This window comes from Mycteria americana, chromosome 5 (assembly GCF_035582795.1).
Source record: "Mycteria americana isolate JAX WOST 10 ecotype Jacksonville Zoo and Gardens chromosome 5, USCA_MyAme_1.0, whole genome shotgun sequence".
NCBI classification, from domain to species: Eukaryota; Metazoa; Chordata; class Aves; order Ciconiiformes; family Ciconiidae; genus Mycteria; species Mycteria americana.
In genome coordinates, this window is record NC_134369.1 from 32304001 (window position 1) to 32324794 (window position 20794).

The 20794-nt window shown below is 39.6% G+C and overlaps 1 protein-coding gene across 1 annotated transcript in view; it reads right to left on the reverse strand.

Moving 5' to 3' along the window:
• Nucleotides 1-20794, reverse strand: part of SPTBN5 (spectrin beta, non-erythrocytic 5) — a 102928-nt gene that overhangs the window by 54397 nt on the left and 27737 nt on the right. Inside the window, 16 exon segments of the mRNA XM_075501621.1 lie at nucleotides 703-906; nucleotides 5011-5190; nucleotides 6362-6472; nucleotides 8470-8584; nucleotides 9313-9458; nucleotides 10287-10419; nucleotides 12040-12203; nucleotides 12812-12928; nucleotides 14130-14330; nucleotides 15596-15782; nucleotides 16357-16583; nucleotides 17340-17504; nucleotides 17597-17767; nucleotides 18436-18535; nucleotides 19512-19651; nucleotides 20508-20754. Of these exon segments, the coding sequence (XP_075357736.1) occupies nucleotides 703-906; nucleotides 5011-5190; nucleotides 6362-6472; nucleotides 8470-8584; nucleotides 9313-9458; nucleotides 10287-10419; nucleotides 12040-12203; nucleotides 12812-12928; nucleotides 14130-14330; nucleotides 15596-15782; nucleotides 16357-16583; nucleotides 17340-17504; nucleotides 17597-17767; nucleotides 18436-18535; nucleotides 19512-19651; nucleotides 20508-20754 (2608 nt within the window).

Sequence of the window (20794 nt, forward strand, 5' to 3'; positions counted from 1 at the left end):
AATACATTGCAATATTCAACAAATTTTCAGGAAATAGCTTGGTCAGATGGGACAGTAATTTGCACGAACTCTGCAGTTTTCTGAAGATATTCAAGAGACATGGCAAGGAATTGTCAGGGGAGAAGTAATCTAGTAGGTACTGGAAAAGAAATAATGCTGTGAGAATCTTAGAAGCTATTTGTCTTGAGTAAACTGACATTTTGATTTCCATCTTTCATTTTCGGGGAGTTAAATATACCAGCATAATTCATTACTACAGAAAATGTTTCCATTAATCTTTAAACACTCTCATACGTTTGAGTGTTTTCATTCTTTGGTTGACAGGTTTTTGTCCAGCCTCATCTAGTATGGATATAGCACTGTAATGTGAGGCATAGTATTTGTGTAAAAACCCAGTTTGGGAAGTGGGTAGAATTATCTTCATTACTCATAACATAGTGAACTTCTCAAATATACCCAGCTTTGCTGCAGCGGGCCCTCAGGAGATGCCGGCACTCATCTACTGCTGAGGTAGGAAATGAAACAGATGTTTTTGTGCCCAAGCTAGGTAACATACTGAGGCAAAAGTAGGTCATGCATATAGATATGTGTGAGCGTACACATGCATTTGTATGCTTACAGCGCAATATGGTATAGAATGATAGTTACACTGGTGTTGAGTAGCTAAATGTCTGTGACTGAACTGAAATGAGTTTCAATTACCTCTTTTGATCCTATTTCCTCATCTTGCAAGAGTGACTGTCCTAGTTGTACAACATGATTATACTTCTCTTCTCGTGCTTCAATCTCTGCCAGTAGCTGTTGATGCTGGGTAAGTCTCAGGCTGCTCGTAGATATGTCCCGAATAGTCTCCTTGGCTCTCATTTCCCTTATTATTTCTGCTGTCCATGAGAAATAGTCCCACACCTGGAACCCAAGAAAATGTGAAAGTTGAAGTTAGAGCTCAAGTTTGGGTTATCACACAGGAAAATCATAGGCTGACTGTTCAACTTTAAGTGAATAATAAGTAATAAAATCACAGATAAGAAAGAAAATATTTCATCAGGGCTTAGAGTACTTCTATGAATTTTAACAAGGGTGGATAACATGACTGCAGGAATTTCTAAATACTGTGTTAAATCATACATGTTTTGTAATATCATAATCACAACCAAACTGTGTCATATCATATCAATGACAACATGATATCATTTATTGCCCGTTAGTCCATCATTCCTTAAGTGTTTTCTGGTGTTACTCCTTCACAGAGGATAAAATAATATCACCCTATTTTCCTGTGACTTAGCTTTGGCTGATACAAGTCTATTTGAAACTTAAGTTGTACACGTATTCTAAAACGAGAGTGAGAATTTTCAGGTGAAAAACAAATGAGGTCACTCTAATAGAGGTGGAAGAAAGGCAAATCACAGGTCAGAAAAAATTGCTTAAGCTTATCAGGTATGTAGATTCAGCTCCTGGTTTGTGGAACTATATGACTGAGATTGGCACAGAAACACAATTCTGGAAGGAACAAGGATGTAACGCTAGTTTACTTTCAAAATCTGATGAACCAATAAACATATTCATAAGATCTTAAAATGCCTGACGCATTCAGCTGAGACAATTATGAGCAAGAAAATTCTTAAACAAATCTCAGAATTATTTTCTGATTATGACTGAAGAAACTTGTGCAAGTAAAAATAATTTGACATTTTCTGTGTGTCTTTCTCTGCACTTGATTCTGCACCTTCACCAGTCCACTTACTTTAGGCATCTCATTTGAATCTGTAATAGGTGTTGTGCTCTTATGTGTCAGTTGGTAAAAATAGGACTGCAAGGGACTGTACTGGGGTTTATATGGGATGATTAATTAAGTTTTGTTATCGTTTAATTGCGTTTGGATTAGTTGGCTCAGTTCTGAGGTGTTAAATGGTCTTTTAGTTTTTAAGTGTATTTTAAAAGACTGTTATGTATAGTAAGTGCTGAAGAAAAATGCTTTTTTACTGCAGAGAACTAAAAACTTTCTCTTGTGAATGGTTGCTGGCTTTTCCACTGAAGGAAACTATGTAATGGAAATAGCTTCTTGCCTGTTCCATTTTACGCATGGATTTTTATCCTCATTATGAAAATTTTGTACAGCTCAAAGCTGGCTTGTGAACCATCCAGTCAGGAAAAAATATTTTCAGAAAAGCACCACAAAGTTGAAAATGGCCAATCTGGGCTCCTAGGAGTTTAGGCTTTAAAGCCAAGATACTCTTTTCTTAAAGCCAGTGAACACAGCTACTAGATGACTCTTTAAAAGGACTGTGGTCCTTTCAAAGGGGCCCAGGTAGTGCACATGTGTTGGCGTCATTTTGATTTGCAGAACTAATTCACACACAGCTGGCTGTCACTGTAGACACTGACATTGCACTTGGCACTGCACATGTCTAAGACTCCCTTAGATTTTAAGCTAAGCATTAGGAAAAAAATCTGTACATCTCAGGATATTTAATGCAATGGAACAAGTCAAGAGCCAATAAGAGGTTATTGGACTGCCACTGCCAGCAACATTTAAGGGTAGACTAGGCATCAGACTGCAGGAAACTCCAAAGCAAAGCCTGACTGAGACCATGCAGATCCTAGCACAAACTTCAGAACAAGAACCTCAAACCATTCAGAAATAGTTTGAGTCTATGTCTAAACTCCACTTCCTTGACAGAGTTTCTTGGAAGATTTGGAGCCCTCTGCTGTTACCGTGTGTTGTCAGCTAGGACCAGCTCTGCTATTTAATCAGACTAAAATTGTACTTGATGGGATGCAAGAAGATACTCTGGATGATTGTGCAGCATTCTCATTTCATGGAAAGGCTGATTTGGTTTTGTTTCAATTCTTAATCTGTGTACAATTTCATAATGAAAAAGCCCCATGGGCTGCATATGAACAATACTAATGAAAAGAGTACACTGAACAGCTGTGACTAACATTAAGTTCGTGGACCTCTTGGCACAGCTGGAAGAGGAAAGGGAGCAAAGTTGCCTCTTTGTGCTCAGCAATTTGGGGGAATGTTCTGCAGCAAAGCAGAAGAACCCTAGAGCTACTGAGATTCTTACAGTCTTTAGACATGGCTGTATATCCCTGCCTTGTCCCATCTGGGCAGAAAGGCAAGCTTACTGAATTTGCAGAACCAGCTCTTTTCTTCAGGAATTATTGTCAAGGAAAGAGGTGAAAATTGAAAGGATCAGGAATACTTCTTGCCAGCAGACTGACATCAAAGAGGCAGGGAGATGCCTGAGGCATAATCCCATCTAGGCATGTCACTGAGTCACCTGGCTTTGTAATTTTGTTTTATGATGTTAAGAAAGTGCCTTAATGACTGTGTAGCCCTCTCTATTAAGCAGTGACAGATTTATATATTTTTAAGTTGTTCATTGCTTGTAAATTTACCAATGCAGATGAAAGGACGCACTGCCAGAGTAAGAAATGGGCTATAGATTTGCCATTCAGATCACAGGATGCATCACAGATTTCAGACAAAATTCAAACCAAAGGTATTTTGTATGGTTCCAGCAACAAAAAGAAAGAAGCACTCCCACCAACAGGAATTTTCTATCTGAAGTCAATACTAAATTTATGACATAAGTTATGAAACAAATCAATAACAAAGTGAACTCTGAGTGACTATTTTTTAATGGATAAATCCATCAGGATCCATCTCCTGATGAAGATTCCTCCAGGCTGAAGCCTTCCAGAATCTAATATATGTTAGAAGAATACATACTAGAAGTAGTTTACCTTGTTCTTACTACAATCCTTTGATCAGTGTCAGAAAGACAGTGGACAAATGAACCTTTCACCTACATCAGTAGAGCCACTCTAATTTTCCTTAAGTGAAATTCTAATTCATTTTATTTCGCCATCAACGGTTCTGCACAAGATAATGGATTCTTAACAGTTAAAAACCAAACCTACCAAACCCTCAAAAAACCAAAGTGCCATAAACATCCTTTATCTCTAACTGTACAATATATTTTTGGATGAAATATGACAGGTAATGCTGGTTTGAACACTTTTAAGAGACTTCAAGTGGATTAGTCTAATGTGCAGAAGCCTCTGATGCTAACACAAAAGCATCGTGTACACTCTGTTGTGGTCTTGATCCCAGCTCACAACCTTAAGACAAACTTGTGGGAATGTTTTTTCCAGGTAAGCATACCTTGGATATTCTCTGCTTCCCAGCGAACATGGAAACAGAATGTGAACTACCAGAGGTATCTTTAATTGACACTGAAGTTACACCTGGAACAGCACAAGAATACGAAGAATGTAAAGGTATTCTAGAAATCTACGTTAGCAGCTTCCTTCATGGTAAAACATGATTGCTGTTTCAGTACCTGCTAATGCAGTACTTGCACCAATAATCTACTAATTTGCAGTGGTATAGCTCAAGTGCCTTCACTGAGGCTACTGACATTTGCAAAGTATTCTGTGGCAAATCATAGCTCAGTGACCTACTGAGTTCTTTGGAGAGAAAACTACTGTGCATTGCAGATGATGATATTATGCTGATATATGCATGTCACTGTGTTTAAGCAGCTTGAGAGGTTACTGGAAAGACCAGTGAGTTGTATTTGATACATTCCATGAAGTAAGTTAACTGAGGGTTATTGCATGCCCTGAGAGAGAGAGAACAAACTTTTAGCCATTATAAATGGGAGTCTAACATCTATTTTTATCACTCTTACTCTGTGGGAACTGCAGAGTCTTTGAAAAGACTACTGCTACTTCTGCGAAGTGATGACCGTTTCTGACAACTATCAATTATCCCATACACAGTTGGATATAAGCTTCTCTTCCTACAGAAGGTAAAAGGTCCTTATCCTCTAACACCTTTCTAAATAGCTACAAGCACTTAAATACTTGATTAGTAACACAGATAGCACCTGCAGCCTTTTATATCAACCTTTGCAGCTTAGAAGTACACCTATGATTCACACACATTGAAGGCAGCTTTCCCCTGTGTACCAATGGACAGAAAGCAGAAGTGCTTACATGTGCCTGAAACTGGTAAAGCTTGTATGCTTGTTCCAGAAGTTTCTTGCGCAGTTCCACTTTAGACTTCAGGGCCTTCCAGTTGGTCACTATTGCCTGCTGCTTTGCTTTCAGATCTTCCACCTGCTTCTTTGAGCAATGGGTTAGCACATGATCTGCAGAGTGGATCAGTTCCTGCAGCTATACACAGGGATGAAAGAAGAGGGTAGGAAAGAGAGAGTCATAGAGATCCAGCCAATATTAGAAAAGTTATGATAAGAGCTATGTTAATTGTACATGAAACTACAATTCAAGCAACATTTTCTGACTTAACTTTTCTCATGCTAAACAAAAGCTTCCCTAATTTCAGTTCTATGGAATAACAGTGACATCCAGTGTTTGCTAAGGCTCATCACAATGGTGTTTTTTCAAATAGGCAGGCAGATTTTGTTTCTCCTTTTTACTATACCATTTATTACATGGGTAATGCAAATAATAGCTAACCATACCTTGTTTTCCCCAGTGACCGTATGTGACTACAGTCTCTTCATGCATATCTCATGCTGTTTTACCTCTAAAAGTAACAAGGAGCTGGTGGGATCAATTTGAGTGTTATCTGCCATAAGGCCAAGATATGAGGCCACTGATAAGTTATACTGGGATAACTACTTGAGTAATCCCAATATGACACATGCTGTGTTAACTATACCATTACATTTAATAAACAAAGGGATGAAAAGAAAACTCATACTAGTTTTATTGGTCTCGTTGAAGCTAAGCAAATCTCCTATATACAAGAAAGCTTTCTAAACAACAGCTGTTCTCATGAGCTGAAACTTTTCACAAGTTTCTATAATGAGCCCTATCCTTCTTTCTCACAGTTCAATTCCTACCCTTCTAAACTTGTTGAAAATTCCAAACTGCTGCCCCATCCTTCCTTCTATAATTCTCTGTAGTTAATAAATGCATTTTGCGTTCAATGAATATTCAGTTTCTCTGCACATAGAACAGATTCTGGATTTTTCCTTGTAATCACCTGGAACACTTTAAAGAAGGTGGTAAACACATCATAAAGCCTGGCATAATCATACATTTCAAACAGTGATCAAAAATATCCCTGTGAATCACTTCAATAGTCAGCACTTATTATAATATGTCCCTTATTTGTGAGGTTTTAAACGACCTACTTTATCATTGCCATCAAACCTTGAACATATTAAAAAAGCAGAAGACTAAGGAAAATCCTTAGAGATTTCTAGGCTCTCACAGAGAGCCTGTAATAATTTGGTTCACAATACCAAATTATTACTACGATTGCCGTGGAAACTTGAATTTTGGCTACACATTAAAGACCACAGATGACTTTCATTACCTGCTGCTCATTCCCAGAGAGCTCGTGCTCCAGGGCCACATGGTTCCGGAGCTGGGTTTGCACACCTCTCATGTCCTTAGCAACATCATCTGGAATACTTTTGGACTTCTCCTAGAAGGAAGAAATCGGAGAAAGCTTTGTTACTTTCTACTTCCAAACAAAACACACTACAAGCCTACTTTAGTCATTTTGTGTAGTGCAACTCATACTGCACAGTTAAGCACGTCCTGGGTTACTCAACTATGATAGGTAAAAGGAAGCCAGAAAAGTCTGTCCTAGTACATCTGTCCTAGTAACTCACTTGGAAGTATCTTAGTCATTAAGCTACCCAACTGGACTGTGAGAGATGAAGGTTCAGGTCTTTCCTTCATCAGACAACACAGGAGACTGTCTTACAGGCTGGGAATCAATCCTGAATAGCTACTGCAGTGACATATAGTGAATTCTTAAAGTAGCATTAACAACCAACAGTTTCAGGCCATTCTTTGGGATACAGGTGGTCTATCTGTGAACCATCTTTAGATAAAAATGTAGTTACATATGCTCAGGAAAGATGAGCTAAAAATGGCATATATGCAAAGAAAGATTACTGTAAAGATGAGAGAAATGGAGAAACCATCACATAAAAGGAAACTTAAACATTTATTTAGCTCACCAAATGTTCTGAGGGGATTTAGTTGTTAGACAGACATACACTGGGAACACAGCAAGCAAAAAGAAAAGGCATTTCAGCTGGAGGACAACACTGTTGCTAGAATAAAATTATTAGAAACTTGCTCCAGGTCAATTTAGGTGAAAATTAGAAGAACATTTCTAACCATTGGAGAAGTGCATTTCTGTAAAAGATTCACAGGCTGGTTTGAGGTACCAACCATGCATCTTGGTAAGGCACTGTAAAAGGAGATGCATGTTGTAGTTGCCTATGACATGATGGCACGGGAGCTGGTGACTTAAGCAAGATCTTCTAGTTCTATGTTCCTATGAGAAATGGTTTTCCCTGGTAGACATCCGACCAGGATACACAGGAAGGGATGGGCAAGATGACTGAATTGCTCTCCCACTCAGTAGTGAAGCTTACTAACAAGATGCGATGCAAGAAGTGCATATTGGTTGCCTGGGCCAAACTCAGCATGGGGATAAACCAACAGCTGGTCTGTGAAGTGTTTCTGAACTATCACTTGTCACTGCCACAGAATTAACTACTTCATCATTGAAGGTAAATATGCACCAGGTTCTGAAAACCCCAGCTGGTATACACTGAAATATTACAACGTTTGATTTTCCATTCACGGCGGGGAAAGAAAACAGGAATAACATAGTTGAATAAGGCAGCCTCTGCCAGTACAAGCAAGTAGAAAATCTACCGCACATAACCTAACAAAGCCCTGTTGCCTTGCAAACTGTGGAAGTTCTGTTGGATCACCACCTCCTGTACACTTCTGCATTAGGGAAACCACACCTCTCATTACAGCAAGGATGTGGTTTCTTCGTGAAATTCTTCAGGATGCTCAGATAAAACAGAAGCCTGAAGATTTTCATTGGGAATTCTCCCCCCAGATTTCACACTGGGACTGTTTGAAATTATTGCCAGTACTGGGCACTGAAATGAGAGGAAAAGATTTTTGGCCCAGCTTTTTGCATCAGGTCACATGATTGCCTGACAACCTTCCAGGCTAATGGTGTAATCCAGACAAATGCCTTTTTCACAAGACAGTTCTTTCTTCAGTGCATAAAGCTACAATGGTGTACAAAGAACCACCACAGTGAGACAGTAAACATTTTCTTAGTCAGGCCTGATGACTGCAAACAACATTACTATATGCATTGCACTGTGAGACAATTTAGTTCAAGCCCTGCTCTTCTCAGCTTATCCCACAGATCAGCAATTCTAGCTGTACCTGGTTTCACCAATGGTTCTCATAAGGTGATCAGTCAGGTGTCTAAGGATAACCCAGGATTTATTTTTTTTTTAACACTTTGAGTAATCACACAGGTTTCTTAGATTTTTTTAGAAGTCAGCAGTGAGCACACTCAGAATCATAAGAATACTCCACAAATTAAGCTGAAATGAAGTTCTCATGTAATGAGACTTTCCCATTATTTTTTACCTCAATATGGGCCAGAGCATCTGTCAGATCCTGGTAACACTTGTGAATCGCCTCAGCATCTCTCAGCCGCTCACCTCGTAATCTGGTAATTTCCAACAACTCCTCCCAGGAGTTCCTACAAGGGAGGATAGGGAAAAGAACCATGTCAAACATTCAAACTAGGAGTAAAGGAGATTAACAGTCTGAAGAAAGACTGAAAACAAGACCTCCGCTTACTTTGTTTTTCATTCCTGCCATTAAATTCTGTTGGAGTGATTGTCTGAGGGGCAGCATGTCTCTTGCCCTACGCTGTCCATGTCTCCCTGTCTGCTCCAGGCACTTAAATAGATGGTCATATATAAGGGTGCCCCTCTCCAATATGCTTTTCAGTTTTTTTATGCAGGAGGACTGAGTCAGACCCTACTATTCCTTCATGCTTCTCTTCTGGGCCAGTTTGGACCGATGCCAGACAGAAGAAGCTCAGAACATATTAACGGTGTTCTGCAGAGCAGACACGGGATTCAAACTTGAAAATCAGAAGCAATAAAGAAGCAGCTAAACTCCTAGCTTTCAGTTAGATGATCCTGTTTCAAAGGGCAAAGGAAGTTCACTCATCACTTACCTGTAAAGCACCTCTGATGCAATTTACAAGAAGCCAAATCAGCAAGCAGATAGTGTCTGCATGATAGTAGTCTATTTTTAAATGAGGCATGGCAGCAGCTCAGCATCAGTGAGCAAACCACATATTTTGCAATTAGAGAATTGAGAGGACAGGCCTTATCCTTCTCTAATCCCTTCTCACTTCTTCCTCCTTGAGAGTGAATTGAAAGGACAAAGCATTATAGAGCTAACAAAGTCTCCTACCTTAGCTCTTTCTGCTTCTGTCGAATTTCCCGGGACTCAGAATGCCCATAGTTCAGCAAGTTGTCTGCCAGCTGCTGGCAAGCCACAAGTCTTTTCCCAGCTGCTTCCAACTGGTGTCGGAACGTCTCGTATTTGGCACAAAGTTGCTTTTGAAGGAAAACAACAATAACAAAAAGGCATTTTGAGTGCTTTCTTTTCCCAAACATACCTGCTCAGCTATCAGAGCACAGCCAAAAGACAGGTAATAAGCTGATTGTATTTGGAGATGGAGAAACTGCAGAGAATGACTGGATTTTACCGCCAAAGACCATGAGGAGCTACAAACTATTAGCAAAACATGAGGTTTGTGATGCATGGGAGGCAGAAACATTATTACAGGGGATAGAAACAAACATTCAATGTAAATGAATTTCAATCATTAAATGATGTTTTTACTTCATGAATGCAAATGTGTATTCAGTACTATAACTGAATAATATAGTCCAATTTTGAGATTTAGGACACAAGATCTTTTGAAATAAATTATAAAAATAAGGATTCTGAATGCCTATTAATTTCTAACGGGCTGACATTAGATTAGTTTCTGTGCCATGTGAAGAGGTATAGCTGTAGATACCCGTACATCAGCATTTGTGATGAAAAAAAATCCTTAATGGACACCACACTGAAATATCTGGTTATTAAAAATAGAAAGGAGTTGCTGTCTGAAGGCACAGACATTTTAGCATGTAGTTGTTTCACGTAGCTCAGCCCCCACAGTAACAGGATGTAAGTGTTAGGCAATGCTGCTTGCCTGTCATAAAGACTCAATCCTTCCCACCCACTCTTCACCCTTTTCTCTTCCCGTCTCCAAGTTATTTATACTTATTTCTTACTCTGTCTTATAAGTTTTCAATGGACAGCCTTAGAATCTTTTTACAGTTTCACTACATACAGATTGTTTTATTTTTCAATCTGTTACTCAAAAAACTCACCAAGACGTGTTCATAATCATTTCCATAGTCTTCAGAGCTGGCTGTTTGTTTCTGCTGAGTGATCCAGTGTTGCAGATCTTCATATTCTCGTAGAAACTCATGCAAGATAAGAGTCTCATCCAGCTTCTTCCCCCTGTTGGGGGAAGGAGACAAGACAATACAATTAGACCAATGGAATATAAGAGGTGGGCAACCAGTAACTTTCTTCCTCTTAATCCCCAAAACCTCTCACCATCAAGACTCATTCTCTTTAATGAAAGAGCTTACTTTATTTCTGAAGATTGGAAATTATGTTTGTAGGATGACAGCTGTCAGCCAGGTCAGACTCATTGGCTGAGTTTGCCAGACAAGCACTGTGCCTAGATGAACTCTCCCTGGTTTTGGTTTTTTTGTTTTGTTTTTTTTCTCTTTCCCATGAGAATACCCTTCATTTTTTTCCAGATCTGTCCTGATTTGTCTTTCTAAAGATAATTGTAGTACTTATGATAATAAGAACGAAATCTTTCTAACTGAGGATGGTGCACCAGGAAGGCAAGTGCTATAAAAGCCATTTTATGCAATTCTGTTCATATTGCCTGTTCAGCAAAATTGCTGCAACCTCCTGCATATTTCTGATCGTCTAGAGTATCTTATAATACAGCCTGACGTGTTACAGGCCTTCCACAGTAAACAAAATACCTATTTTCCATCTGCTAACACTGCCTGGCCATCGTGCAAATATTCCAGGAAAGACGAACCTGGATTCCCTGTTTGAATCACAAACACTCATCACAAGAGATGTAGCCTGCTGAGAGAGTCCAGCCTGCCAAGGAGAATGCAGATGAGAGGTACAAACCAGAGCACCAGTAAGGCACCATGAGACCCAGGTTAACATTAAGCATGAATGAATGCAAAACCTTTCTGTGTTCAACACGCACAAGTGTTTTGATATTTCTAGATTGAGTACTTCTTTTTCTGAACTTTTAATTCACAGGATTTTCTATTGATGCTTTTACTTTTTTAATTGTAAACAAGAATAAAAACAAAAGGTAAAATATCAGCATTTCCTCTAGGTTTAATTATTCTAGTATTCAGACTCATTTATTTGTTATTCTACTTGCAGACCCCCGTTCCTTTTCTGAGTGAAATTTTTGTGGAGGAAAAACCTAAACTGTTCAGACATTTGTTCCTTCCTGACAAGAAACCAGAATTGTTTAAAAACCCTGTGTACAAGCAAACCGTACTGTTGTAAACATCTTACCATAACAATAACAGAAAGGAAGTGAAATGAAAAGTAAATGACTCAAGAATAAAACCCTTCGTATACTAGCACAGCCACTGGGCATAAAGATAAGTGTAACAGTAATTGTCTCCCTTCTGCTATGTAATGAATTCAGAAATTTTCAAGCAACATTAAGGAAACCTTTTAAAAACATTTTTTTCCTTTTGATAGCAGATTCTAAATACCACAAAGGCAAGTCAGAATCCGGCATCTCAAGTCACTTTACAGGAGGATGATGAAGGCTAGATGGGGGCTTCAAATCCTTAATATGTAGCAAACCTCCCTGAATAAAATGTAGAGTTCTTGCTTAGCAATAATGAAAAGCTCATACAGAATTCTAATACAGAAACAAGCAATTTCCTAAATACAGTTGAAAAAAGAGGAGATAACGGATATGATCTAAATTCCAGTGAGGTAACTGGAGATAACCTTTATTGACTTCAGTGGGCTTTGAATCAAACCTAGGATCCAAGGGGCTGTTCTAGTTTATACCTTGCTGCTGCTAATTCCTGCAACTCCCGGAGTCTTGAATGAACTTGTTCCTTTGGTGCATCAACCTCAACATATTGGGTGGAGCCCACAAGAGGAAGAGTTTGGGCACTTTCACTCAGTTCTTTCATCAAATTTTGGTAAATGGCAATCTCATGCTCCAGTGCCTGGCAGAGAAAAAAGTGGATTGAGAGCCAGTTGTCCAAGATCTCCACTGTTTGAACTTTTACACCAGCCTATGGTGTAGTCATTGACACATTAAAAGAGGAGAAAAACTTTCTAGAAGCATGTGACATTTCCAAGACTTGATCAATTTTAGATCATTTTCTAGCAACATTTTTTTGAAAAATAGTGTACGTAAATTCAAACAAATTAGGTGAATAAAGACAATTAGAAATTCCTGATGCATTGTTAAGCATTATTAGTAGTCCTGGGATAATACCCTATCTGTATCTTTGATTCTAGGAAAAAAAATAAGGCTTCTGCATGCATCTGTTGAGACTGAAAAGCAGATAGCAGATCATAGTCAGTTTTGGCCTCAGAAAAATAAGATGAGAATATTCACCATTCTCCTTTTTCCCCAAACTACATTTTTTCCAACCATATTAGTAAGCTGCATTGATCTCTTCTATCAGTCCATTCACATGTAGACATACATCAATGCGAAATATCCTGTAGATGGCTGGACACTTAAATACCAATGAGAGGGAAAATTTTACAACCGCAGACAGACCAGAAGATCAGGCCAGCATACAGAATTTAAGCAGAGGAATACCTTATGTTTCTTGAGGAGTTTCAATGTTCCATCTTCATCCTTACCATAGTCCTTGCTTGTCACAAGTGGATGTTTTTCTGCTATCCAAGCTTCCAGGTCTGAAGTATTCATTAAAAACTATCAGTTAAAGAGAAAGCAAATTAGTTTCTACCTCAACTTTCAAAACACTAATTTCAATTTTTTTGACCCAATAACTTCTAAGTGGAGGGTGCACTGTAAGATTTACTGTGATGTTTTATTAAATAACAAATAAAGAATATTTAATTCCAAGAACTACTGTTCCACACTGTTGTTCTGTCAGACCATATGAAGGTGAAGGAGGCCACAGATGGAAGACTTCAGTGTAGGATAACTAAGGTCTTCTCTAGGCATCAAAGCTCTGGCAGTTAAGTTTCAAGTTCTCTCACTTTTCTTTCTTCACATCACTATCCTTACTTGACTCTTCCTTTACCTTATTCACTAAGGGTAGGGACTAACTGTATAATATCAGTGTGATATTTCTCCTTCCCCTTCCTGAGAAGTTCAAATCACCTATAAAAATCAGGCTTCATAAAGCCTATACGGAGAGCTCTTTTTATACATGGAGGAAATAAGAGCCAGATGATCAAATTTCCCAGGGAATATACTTTAGGTGGACCTGGAACTCTGTGCAAATGCTGTTTATGTCTACAAAACTGCATGTGCTATCTGAATAACTGCACTCCTTCATGACTCACTGATGACAGAAAATTTGGATTATCACCATAAATATTTGCATGCGATTTTTTTTTTAACAGGCTAAACATAAAGGTCCAGTATTGTGTTGAAAATAATAGGGTCAAAAGTCCTAACTTGCTCTGAGAGTGAAAGAGTGTTATCAGTTTCTCAGTATCATTTTGTTGCCTGGAACATTGTTTTCCGGAACATTGTTCCCCGGAACAGGCAAAGACTGAATAGCACAAAAGATCCCTTCTTTTCTGTTTTCCTTGTCATAACTCTCCAGTATGAAGGGCCAATTCAGGATCCATTGCGTTACTTAAGTCAAAGCTTGAGGCTGTATAAAGATACTGAGAAAGGAGCTCCCACTAGGAGAAATGTGTGTTCTACGTACAACCATAAGGGATGGGTACAGAGTCCAAGGCAAACCTCTAGATTAGCAGCTTTAGACTGGGGGCTGCATTCAGCTGTGCAACCCAGCCCTCCATTCCCATGAGTCTGGCCTCAAGCAACTGAAGTGAATACCAGGCCTAGCAAAGCTGTTTTGTTATTCACTTTAAAACTTTGGTCCTCTTGTTTGTCTGAAGAAGCTACTGTGTAAGCACTTTGCTGTAATTTATACCTCCTGGAAGCCAACTGAGTGCTGCAGCTGCTTCATCCTTTCCTCACAGGCCTTCTCCAAGCCCTGCCAGGCAGTCACAAGCTCCCTGCATTTCTCACTTATTTTCTGAGCTGATGGGTGCTGGCCTACAACCATTGTCTTTCCTTTATCCAGGACCCGCTGGACTTGCTGTTTATGGGCATTCACTTCTGCCTGCAGTTCCTGGGAATGAGATAAAAGAAAAAATAGGAATTTTTTCTGTGAGGACAAAGAAATTCTATGTGCTCCTACTCCTAAGCAAAACTGGCAGCTGGTGATGGTAGGCAGAGTATAGCCAGTGGACACAAGGACTGTCTGTTTCTACAATGGCTGCAGCCTCAGCCACCAGTCCCAGCCCTGCTTGTATAATGCTCTGCTCTTGATGCTGCCATTGAGGGAGGAGATAAGAGTCTGTAAGGTGGCAGCAGACATCCCTTAACTTCCCTACATCCTCAGCATTACTCACCAAAGTCCTCAGCCTGGTGCTCTGGCCTGGTTCTACCCCTTCTCCTTACCATGCACCTGCCCCTTCCCCTGCCCAGCAGCCAGGGAGGTTTGGGAGATGGAGCAGGACAAAGGATGAGGCACAAAGCTGGGGGATTCAGAAAAGAGTGTTGAGCTGCTGATGGGAAAATAAAATATCCCAGAAGGTGAATGGACTGGAGAATGATGGGAAGAGAGACATTGTCAACAGTACCATGAAAATCATTAGACTCCTGCTCCATGAAGTCTCCCCACTGGTCTTACAACCTTTCTCATGGAACTTGCAATCCAGGTGCTGCAAAATCCAGTGCTGCCTGTGGTGCAGGGCAGCTCTGAGGTGCCCCTCTGGCTGTGAGGAACTGCTACAAAGAATCAAACTCTCCAGAAATCAGTGTTAACTTGCCTTTATAAATATATTGACTGTGGCTTGTTCAAACCATTTTACAAGCAGTACAGAACTAAAATAAACATTAAATGGCTGTTATATGCTCTCCTAGAGAATCTAGCATGCACATACCTCAAGACTGCATGTATAATGAAGCAGTAAGCATAGAACTAAACTAGGATGAGCATATAACAGTTAAAATATTCAACCCAGATCAATCCACAAAGCAAAAACCTCGTTTTTGCGAGGTACACTAGCTTTTTATCCACTTCTAATGGGAAGAGCTACAAAATTTCTCAGAATAATAATACTGCAAAATATGACAAATTTTGCAGCTCCCACAGGAATTTCATGTTTGGTCTGAAAATCATCACCACATTGCTGACTTGTCTCAATCCACTGGAACCGTTTTAGCTGGGCTAGTGCTGGAATCAGTGAATGTACTCATTGAAAGTGTGGCAATACATTTTGCTTGCAACAGCTTTCCTGAAGCTAAAGGAGAACTGTGCAGATGCTGGTTTGCAGGCTGAGGTGAAATGCAATGCCAACATGCCATAATACACTTGATTAAACGAGTTACCTTGTGTTTTTGCAATAGGCTTTGAGCCACATCCAAGGACTTCCCACAGTTGGTGGAATGGGCAATAGACAATCGCTCATTAATCCAGTTCAGTTCCATGTCATGATAATGGTAGAACTCATAGAGATCCACAGTAGCTTCCAGCAACTTACGCCTCTCATCAAGAGGTGCTTGCAAAGACTCAAACCTAGGGGTCATCCATTAAATATATGTTAAAACAAAGCTTTATCCTCATTCTGCCAAGGGAATTAGGCTATGATACCACCGTGAAGATTAGAAACACTGGATGCTTCTTTGCAATTAAATTTCAATGGTTAGTGCTGGCTGCACATACAAGAATCCCTTCTCCAGAAGGCTACTTTTGGCAAGTAGACTTCTAATGATAACACTAAACATAAGCAGAGGAAAAGTGATTTACACTTTTGAAGTCCTAGGCTTGTCCTGTGATGTTTTAAGGAACTAGTCACTACTGAACACTAGATCACTGCACCTCTTAGAAAGCAGTGGATGACCTATGGGTAAGCAAAGGACTAGGGGAGGAGTACAGCAGACAAGGAGCAAGATCCAGTAATAAAGGTTGAGGTGGGTCAACAGGCAGCTGTGTAGGTGCAGATCAAAGCACGGTTGTGGTACAACTGCGAGGACAAATCATTCCTGAATATGGGTTAAACCTAATCAACTGAAAGACATCTTCTAGAAGGTAGAACAAAAAAATTCTATTTGTCACAAGGGGTGGAGACAAAAAGAGAGTGACATCTCACCTTTTCAGATATTTCTGTGTTTCATCCAGAATCCTCTGGGAGTCAAAGTGATTGGTGGCCATTTTCCTTGCATGAGATACAATAGAGTTCATTTTCTCTGCCAGCTCACGTGTCTCATTTTCCAGCTGTCTGTGCTGCTTGAGTAGATCACGGCTGGAGCGCAAATCATGGCCTGTCTCCGATTCCTGAAGAACTTTCTCAATTTTCTCTATCTTCTTTTTGGCATCCTGGCATGAAAACATTATAGCACACTCATACTAACCTTTCAACATCATGTCCTTTCACTCAGCCCCTGACAGCTTCCTGGACACAATTTTTAAATCCATATGTCCTTTCTTGGTAACATGATGGCCAGCTGTCTCTAAGAGGCATCTCCTGGCAATATTTTGTTTTGCACACTGTTTTGGAGTACTCTTCTCTCTGAGACGCTAAAGCACATCATTAAAAACAGTCTCTTTGAACTATCTTCAGTGACATAATACAAAACAGTCAAACAATCTTCAAAGGCTTCAGATTGTAGCTACAACACAACAGCAGTTCCATGACATACTGATATTGAAACAGCTTCACAGCACGTTGTTCCTCTTAAACAATTTGTCTGGATGACAATGTACTTAATACAGTGCCATGCCTCCAACCCTCAAACTGACTCCAAGCAAGCAGTTATGTTTGCACAGCATTGACCCATGCAGAGAGTTTTGATTGTTTTCCCAGTATAGGATGGCTGCACAGATGCAGTGCTGAGCCTGAGTTCAACAGCTTTGTGTCTTGGTGCTGTGCTGGCACTGTTATACTGCTTATAGCTTTGGAGTGAGCTAGGTCAGCGTTATATTGGGTTTTCTCTCCTGAGACTGTAGAAAAAATGGACACCTTAAAATATACTTTTATCTGCACCGTATTCTGTTCTTTTTTGTGAGGACCACACAACAGAGGAACCAGGCTCCTAGGCCATTCCTCCCCTCTGTTCCGCATCACCTCCTGACCTGGAGCAGTTCCATGAGCTGTTCTTGCTGCCCAGCTTGTCTCAGCTTGTCACCTCGCTCTATCATCTTGCCATACAACTCCTTCCACTTCTTTTGAAGCTCTGACATCTTCTCCTGGATAGAAACTGCAGCATAATGGTTGTCTTGAATCAGTTGACTTCCTTTCTGGAGAAACACAACATATCATTTTTTTGAGCAGATCAACATCTATGAAGTTTGGGACAAGATGGAAGACTTAGCTCCAAAACTGCCTTCACCTTTATTAGTGTTGCAAAGTGCTCCTCATTAGCCATCATTTCCTTTTCAGCAGCCTCATGCCACTTCAGTTTGCGTAGAACATTTGTTGGATCACGATAGGATTCATCTGATGCAATCTTGTATTTCTCTTCCATCCATATCAAAAGCTCAGCAGCATCACGATTAAATTCCTTACAGAAACAAATAGGATTAAATTGATTAACTTCTGATTCTGTGTGGGTTTTGCAGTGCATCCTTGCTGTTAGGATAAAGCCCTGATTTTTTTTTTTTTCCTAACAGTTAGGAAATGTTATATTTTCATATAAAAGTTGTTATGATTTTGAACCATTGACGAGTTTTTAAGCCCTCAAAGCAATATCTCTTAGTCCCTCTTTTACCACATTTACTAATCTGTTGCCTTTAATTGTCAGTGAAGGTTTGCATTTTTGATAGACTATTTTAACCATAATTGGTCCAGTCCTCCAGTATAACTTTGTATCTCAGCACTGGAAGCTAAATTTGGTGCCAAAAGTACAGTTACTGTAAGTAACTGTGCCAAATTAAGGCCCAGAACAATAAGTAATGAGCAGACTAACTTATCCAGTAGACAAAATATTGTTGATATTTTTCATTCAATATCTCCATTTTTGTTTTGGTATTTTGCTATGGTTATGGCTTTGTAAGATTTATCACCAATGCATCACCTGCTCCCTGGAAAGTGAAATTCTCTGTCTCATAGCCAAAGAGAAAGCGAGCTGCAGTAGGAATGCTCAGCAGTTTGAGATTTGTCCCACATTAAGACAAAGGGTAAAATTACTTCACCCATGCCTGACCAAATCTGCAGTATCAGTCCTTTTACCTGCAGCTGTAGGGAATCCAACAGCTTCTGTTTTCTCTCGGCATTGCTCTGTATCAGCTGCTCCCACCTTTGCCGGAGAGTGACCATTCTCTCTTCAATACTACCAAGAAAAACAGGAAGTCCAATGCAGTACTAGTCATATAGGTTCCCCTTGGTTGTACTGCAGTCATGACTATGATATAAATGGAATCCTCTGTTGACAGGACGAAGGGATATACGGCCCTGTCCCATGACCATGCTGGGCTCATCTGGAAAGCAGCTATTGCTTGTCAGCTGCTCTGGATTTTCTTTTTGTATGGCTGTGTTACATTAGTGAACTGCAGTCATGTATGTTTGACTAAAATACCCAGACCTTTCTCTTTCCCATATATTCCACCTTAACTAATAATTTTTTCTGTGATGTACATGCAATGAGGCTCTGGAATGGCCTTCTAATGGTAGTAGTGCTGGCAAGAAATCAGATTTTAAGAGCAGTTTTATAAATTTGTGGAGGGAATTTTCAAGACATTATCACTTGTGATCACAAGAACACGGTCTTTTTGACCCAAGAGGTCCATTCTGACCCTATATTTCTAGTTCTTGTTTATGCAGAGGTCCCCTTACTAGATCGTAGTGGCTCTAGCACAGTAGAGGAATTACGGATGACAGTTCAGCTTCAACAAAAACATGAAGGAGCTGCTCCTGATGAGTTATTTCCTTGTGAAGTCTTCTGTAACTTTTTAACAGCAAACATTAATTGTAATATGATACTGATAAATGAAGGAAAACTTGTTTTATGTAGGTATTTAATGAGTTTACATTAAAGAAGCTTTAAGACTATCTGTAATATATGATACAAGGTGAATTATTCTAGCGTTCTGTCAAATGCCACTTTTAACCTAAAGCATTTCGCTTATTTGTCCTGAGAGGACAGGAAGTCTGTTTTTTTGAAAAAAATCCCCCTTTTCCCCCCTCATCCAGCAGATCACAGCTTGGAGGTCAACTAAATCCTGTCTCAGAGAAAGTTTTTCATCTCACTGTAATCACGCTGGACCATTTATTAAAGCTAAATGAAAAAGGAAGGAGTTTGGACTCACACATGAGATGCAAAGTGCCTGTTCTCTATTAGGTTCACCCCATTTTCATTAAGTGCTTCAACTCGTCTCTTCAGCACCAGCAGCAGTTGTTCAAATTCCTGATGTTGCTTCAGCAGGCTTCGAACAGCATCTACATGGTCCTGCATTTAAGAAAGAAAATTTGACCAAGTTTTTCCTTGGTCATATGTTGTTTCTGTAGCAATGAAAAAAAATTTTGGACCTTATTTTCCTCCTCTTTCAGGCAGGAGATATCGTGTACATTTTGCATGTGCCTAAGGATGTTCAGGGCTATAAAAAAGCAGCAGGTGTTTAGGTTTGTATCATGTCTGGTTCTTCTGTTTTATGTTTCCATTATGGTTCCATTTTCACCTTTTAAGAAAATCTGCATTCTGAATTTATGCCAGCACTCTGGCACATCTAGGTACATGCAATATGAAAGGCCGTAACTAAGTAAAATTTTATTCCACTTAGTTGACCCAAAAGTATCGAAGTTTCAGTTTCAGCTGAAAATATAGAAGATGGTGAGATACCACAACCACCTCCTCCACTGATCTTGTAAATACTGCCTCCATTTGTTTTTTCCCTTCATTTTCTTTAATATTCTTAAAATACTCAATGAAAAGAAAAAGCTTTATTTTTTTAAAGTCAGGTTTTTACTTCACCAGAAAAAAATATTAATTATGTTCAAGCTATATTTTAATGGTTAGCCACCAAACTGATGAGGCAATTGTACATAAATCATCTGACATGTACAAACACAGCAACAAATCACAACTCTAGGTGTTTTAAAAAATTTTTTTGAAAGACAATGAGCTTTGTTCTCATTAAGATGAGTAAGAACATAAGAAAATTAATAAGAACCTGAAAGTCTAGTTTCCAAGTATTAAAATGCCATGACCATAAGAATGAGGAAACTGATCTAATTATGAAAATTGTTGCTAGTCCCTGGATAGGGAGAAGAAGTAGGAGGAAAAAAAAATCAGCTGCTGTACATACCCCAAGATCATCCCCCCGGAGAAAGACCTCATGGCCAGAGAGGGCTGCATTAATACGGTCTCCCTCCCTGTTGAACTTCTGCAATTCCAGGCTGTCCTGCAGCTTTTTCCGTCGCTGTTCCCACATTTTCTCCAGCTCTTTGTTCTCCTTGGCAAGCCTCTCCATGGACTGGTGGACATCTACAGTCCTGCCGTTACTGGGTTGTTCGTGGATTACTTTACGCCCTAGCTCTTCCAGCTGCACAAATCTTCCCAGAGTCAAAAAGAAAAGTGAGACCTCACTGCATG